The 6055-nt window shown below is 44.5% G+C and overlaps 1 protein-coding gene across 1 annotated transcript in view; it reads left to right on the top strand.

The window, feature by feature from the left end:
* VARS2 (valyl-tRNA synthetase 2, mitochondrial) overlaps positions 1-5312 on the top strand; it is a 36011-nt gene extending 30699 nt beyond the window's left edge. Inside the window, exons 29-30 of the mRNA XM_060239191.1 lie at positions 2439-2588; positions 4326-5312. Of these exons, the coding sequence (XP_060095174.1) occupies positions 2439-2588; positions 4326-4400 (225 nt within the window). The 3' untranslated portion in view covers positions 4401-5312. The remainder of the gene's footprint in view (positions 1-2438; positions 2589-4325) is intronic.
* The last annotated feature ends 743 nt before the right edge of the window (positions 5313-6055 follow it).

The raw sequence follows: 6055 nt of genomic DNA on the forward strand, positions 1-6055 counted from the left end.
TTGCCCTTTCATTAGCTGTTAAATCTTCTTCACTCAAATAGTTAGCTGTAAACATGAAGTAATCTTTAAGAAGCTGCTTAAGTGAAATAAAATCCTCCTTTAAAGATCTGAAATCTGCACTGATATCTTTTCCATGTGCCATTTTAAAACTCAAATTGTGCATAAGCTCAGTCTCTCAAATCAGGTTATTTTTCACTTCTCTTTTGTAAATTCTTGTTCTACAGCAACTTTAACAGAAATTGTTAAGAGACATTCTTTCAGTTACAGACAAATAAAGGAGACAGGACTCCCTTTTATAGTCAGATCATTTTGCAGATTCTTGATAATCTTTGTGCTGTATGTCCAATTAAAGTCTGGTCAATTTTAGTGTTTATATTCAAGCCAGTTTGAATAATTAAGACTGCTCATCACGTTGCAAGGCCTTTTGAAGTACTCCGTGAGCTAGTCTATTGACGATATGTTAAGTGGCCCATCTGGGGTGGGGTGGGGGTAGAGTTAAAGAAGATAAAACATCTACTTGTTAGGCAGAACTGTCACTTTAGATGTGGAGAAATGTTGCTTTAAAGAGCGTACTGTAGAAAGGGAAAGCTGAAGCATTTGGGAGCTTTCTATCTCTGCTGATTTCAGCGTTCAAAGCCGTGGAGCTTCGGGACGCATGACAGGTCTCGGGGGCTGTTGCCTTTGGCCCCCTCCCCCCACCCATGTAATTCCCATGCCGAAGAGTAGGCTCTACAAGCCCCCTCTACAAGCCCCCTCTACAAGCCCCCAGAATCAGAATTGCTGCGGGAGCATCTGCAGGCAACTCTGAAGCCAAGATGATGATTCCCGGAAGAGGGTTTAAGTTTGTTAGGCACTGGGGTGCTTTCTGGAACAAGCAGGAGCTGTACAAAAGAGACGGTCTCCACTTGTCCCCAGATGGAACCAGGCTGCTGGCACTTAAAATCAAAAAGGTGGCAGAGCAGTTTTTAAACTAAATCTTGGGGGAAAGCCAACAGGAGATGAAACGTCTCTGGTTCAGGAGGACTCATCTCAAAGAGATGAAGGGTTAGCTGTTACTTTTCTACCGGGTAATGGATCAGTTGTCCACTGAGATGGTTGTCCACCTGTGTATAGGAGTGTGTGCCTAGCACCAGCTTCCAATTAATACATTCAAAGCAATTAAGGTCTGTGGGCTTCACCTGTGGGAATGAGATGAGGGGAAATGTGCAGCAAGTTTTATTTCCTTTCCCTCAGGTCAAGTCACCTCATAGGTTATGTGCCCAGTAACAGAGAGTTACATCACCTCTCAGGGTTTTGATTGGCTCCAACAGGTCTGGAGCCATATTGAGACCTTCACTTATAAAAACAGTTGGGCTTTTAAGTTCGGGGATGCTGCTGTTGCTTGTTGGGGACTGTGTGCAGTTACTATGCTTCTGGCAGCCATCTTGATTGCTTGCTTGAGAGGGCCTTACAGCTTGCTGGACCTGGATAACTCTGGAGACCTGGATAACTCTGTTGATGCCGAGACCTTCAGCCTAAGATGGAATAACATTTAGTGACTTAGAACCTTGTCTTACTGTATCAGCTAGTACCCTAAATTTTAGATTTCTTATTTTTTCTCAGACTTTTATAAGTCTTCTAGGCCGACAAGAAATGACAGCCGGAAATAGAGTGCCCCGGAGCTTTGGGATGCTACTTGGAAAAGAGGCAGGCTGTGGGTGCTCAGGGAGCATCTGGAATGTTCATGCATCCCATCCGCTGCTCCCTGGGTGCTCTCCGGGCGCTTCCCGGCCTTCCAGATGGCTGGGGAGGCACCTCAGAGGTGCCCCAGCAAAAAGGCACCACTTTCAAAGCAGTGCCTTTTTGAGCCAGCTCCTGGCAAGCTGGGGGCGACTCGGGAGTAGGATGGGGCCAGGGAGTGGGATGGGGACCCTCAGGAGTGGGATTTGGTCCGCCTGCCTTCTGCCCCCTGGGTGGCTTTAAAAGCCCATCTGTTATCAGCCTTAAGGTATTTTTTGCAACTTAATAAAATAATTATATTTTACTTGTAATTTTTGCCTTCACTGACCTCAAATCTAATTCCAGTATTTTTGACCCAATGGCCACCTGCTAGGTAACTATTTTGTATTTGGAAACTAGTTCTGCAGGCCCACCCTACAGGATTGACTTTCTTGTTAATTTCCCTGAAAGGCTGGGAGACTTGCCCTTTTGCTCCTAAGCTATTGGGACAGACTGAACAGGGCTGGTGGTAGCCTACCTGACTAGTATGAGGGCAGTCTCACGCTGGGGTTTTGTATTTTTTTGTCTTGCTGCAGCCTTTCCACCCCAACCCTTTTTCCAGGCTGGGTTGGGGACTTATGACACCACGGATAAGAATCGAGGTGATTGGAGGAGACAAAGGCAGGATGGTACTCTCATACATTTAACCAGTCCATCTGTGGTTCTCTCTCTCATCACAGGGACTGGTTGACCCCCAAAAGGAGCTGCTTCTACTGAGATCTCAGCAACAGAAACTGGAGCAGCAGCTGGCAAGCCTCACCCTGAGGGTAGAAGGGGCCAGATATCAGGAGCAGGTCTCCCTGAAAGCCAAATCACGTCTCCAGCAAAAGGTACCATATATCTTTGAGAAAGTGTGTTCGCTGAAGAGTCGCCAAAATAGTAAATAGTATATTCAAAATATTTATACTTGGTCCAAAAGAAGGTGATTCCCACTAGCAGATTCCAGTACATCAAAAATCTGCCTCATGATTTCTTCCCTTAAAGTAATACAATTTTCCATGTTCAGTTTTCCTTTTAGATAGTTTTTTGGGATTAAGAACATAAGAGAAGCCATGTTGGATCAGGCCAATGGTCCATCCAGTCCAACACTGTACATGCAGTGGCCAAAAAAATCCAGGTGCCGTCAGGAGGTCCATCAGTGGGGCCAGGACACTAGAAGCCTTCACACCGTTGCCCCTCTCAAGCACCACGAATACAGAGCATCACTGCCCCAGACAGATATTTCCATTAATACACTGTGGCTAATAGCCACTGATGGACCTCTGCTTCATATGTTTATCCAATCCCCTCTTGAAGCTGTCTATGCTCATAAGAACATAAGAGATTGTGGAGTAGGGGAGGTAGTCTGGTGGAGAAATGTACAAAGCCATGCTAAACAGTGTTATATCTTCCTAAATCCATTGAAACAGTAGATTGTGTTCAGGATTGCACTGAGTGGCACACTGCATGGCAAATATATTTTGGGTTTTTAATCATTAGTGAAGAGTAAATGCTTTGCAAGCTGGCTGTCTGATAGCAGAACTGAGGAAGGTCTGTTTGAAATCCTGGAGAATGGTTGTCCATAACAGTGGAAAATACAGCACTAGGTGGGCCCAGTAATTTGACAGTAGAACAGCTTGTTAAAGAAAAATAATATAATGCTAAGCTTCATGAGGTCAGTGAATTTCATCGCTCTGATTAGGCAGGGTGCATATGTGTGTATGTACGTAATTACACTTCATCGTCATGTCTTCAGTGCAGGCATGCATGGGACTGAACATGCACAGGCCAGCCACAGAGAATAGATTTCCAGAGCCCCACAGTGGCACAGAGAGGACTGAGAGAGGAGCACTTTCCTCATTTCCATTACATGACCGTTTGGGCACGAAAGTTCTCGCTCTCAACTGTCGGTAGAGGGACACAGCACTCCTAGTTTTAGAAAACGTTAGAAGTTTGCAGATCTAACCTCTGCAGATGCGTGTGTGCAGTCCCATGTGCGCTTGCACCGAACACACAATGATGAACTGCAGTTACAGGTAAATGCAGCTCTGTTTTTCATTTGTCACGTTTTCTACTGAAGAGACCAGTTCACACTACTAGATATTAGTCCGATACCATGACTTGGGTGGCCCAGGCTAGCCTGATCTCATCAGATCCCTGAAGCTAAGCAGGGGCAGCCCTGCAAAGTTTTATTCAGAACGTAAGTACTTCGTTGGTCTTAAAGGTACAACTTGACTCTTGCTTTGTTCTGCTGCTTCAGACCAACATCTGCCCACTTGGATCTCAGGTCAGCCCTGGTTAGTTCTTGGATGGAAGACAATGCTTTCTATTATCAATTTATAGTATAGGAAAATGGTAGTGGTGGAAAGCGTGATCAAGTCAGTCGACTTATGGCAGCCCTGTAGAATTTTCAAGGCAAGAGATGTTCAGAGCTGGTTTGATATTGCCTGCTTCTGTGTAGTGATCCCATAATTAAATAATGACGTGTGTGTGGAATCCTGGAAATTTGAGGAATTCACTTGTGGGTAAACATCTGCCCAATTCTCCTCCTTTCCATCCTCATCCATATGTTTTCCTCTTGCTTGCAGATTTCCTTTGTACATTCAGAGCTGGAGCAGATAAAACAGGTCACAGAAACCTTTCAAAAGATGGCTGCAAGATGAGGATCATCGGCTGATGGAACTGAGTAACAGGACCAGGCAGCATTTTTATTACAGGACCCAGGAAGCTGAGAGCTGACAAAGATGTTCAGAAGGTTCATGAGGTTATGAGATGCCATTTTTAAAATTTCACTTTTCTGATGGAGCTTGCTGGTGGGGCCTGCACTGACTTGATTTGGTCGGTAAGGGTCAACACCTGACCTAAAAGCAGCAATGTATGAGATGAGAAGTCATAGAACTCCTCCTGGGGAAGGATTGTTTCTCTTTAGTAAAACTGAACACCAGTCTTTGCTGCTGCAGGAATTGTGGCCTGTGCCAGGTGCAAAATACCCTCATCTGGCCTCTAGGAGTCACTGTTGTGTCACAGAAGAGCCACATGTTTTTGGTTCTGCTCTTTGGATGTCACATTCAGAATGTTCTCCATACCATGTGCCCTAACCATCCCCTGGGAGAACATAACATAAAGTCTTAGCCCTCTGCAGATATGGTCATTGCTACCTGCAGAATTCCCATAATCCACAGGGGCTGGCAATAGGCTGCTGTGATTGCAGGAGAAATGACAACATTTCTGTGACAACATCCTGTTCATGTACTCAGTTCTTGTGGGTCTACTTTGGTCTACTACGATAGATGGTTTTGAACATCTGAACCAACCTTAGAATGATTTATTGCCCTGTTGGTGGTTTGTTTGTTTTTTTAAGAAAGAAAAAAGCCCTTGTGGCCTAAATTTGTTTTCTTTTAAACAGTCTTTGAATTAGCTGATTTTTCTCCCATTTGGGAATGATGGAGAGGACTGAATTCATCTCTGCTGGCATCATTAACTGTGCAATGCAAGAAATCCTCTCTTTTAGACTTCCTCTGTAAAATAACATCTGAAATGTCCATCTGCTATTAAAGGCTGGGTGAACAAACTTAGATCTAGTGGGTTGTCTTCTTTTGCTGCTTTGTTTTTGCCTGTGAAGTGGGGAATGAGAACTGTGGCATGGTGAAGAGGAAAGAACAGGCCACTCTGCAAAGCAGATATGGTTGTTTTGTAGATACCAAAATTACATGTGTCTGTCTACAATATTCTGAAGGGTGAAAGATTTATACCCATATATAAGCATCTGGGACCCCTGATTGTGCTAAGGCTCCTATATCAGCCCATGCAGTGCAGTGGACAGGGTGGTGAACTAGAATCTGGGGAGATCCAGGTTTGAATTGCTGTTCTGCCATAGAAGCTTGTTAGGTGACCCTGGGCCAGTTGCACTGTCAGCTTAACCTACATCACAGGGTTGTTGTGAAGACAAAAGTGGAGAAGGGACAGATGTTGCAAGCCACTTTAAGACCTGACTGGGGAGAAAACTAAGGTAAAAATGAAATAAATACATTAAAATCTTAAATGGATTTGTTGATCTGAGGAATAAGTGCATGGAGTGGGTTCTGGGTTCCCAGGACAGGAAAAAAGGGCCTTATCCCTCTGCTGGCTCAATTAGCAATAGCCATCAACTATTCCCCCACCCCTCAAAAAACCCCACATCCAGCTTTAAAGCACAGGTTCAAAATCCTTAAGAGTTGTTTTTTAATGCTGATACATCAAAACCTTTGGTTTTAATCCATCAAGGCGACACTCAGCGTTGGGGACCACACGGTGCTCCAGTCATCGTACAAAAACTTTC

Source organism: Heteronotia binoei, chromosome 5 (genome assembly GCF_032191835.1).
Source record: "Heteronotia binoei isolate CCM8104 ecotype False Entrance Well chromosome 5, APGP_CSIRO_Hbin_v1, whole genome shotgun sequence".
In the NCBI taxonomy this organism is placed as follows: Eukaryota; Metazoa; Chordata; class Lepidosauria; order Squamata; family Gekkonidae; genus Heteronotia; species Heteronotia binoei.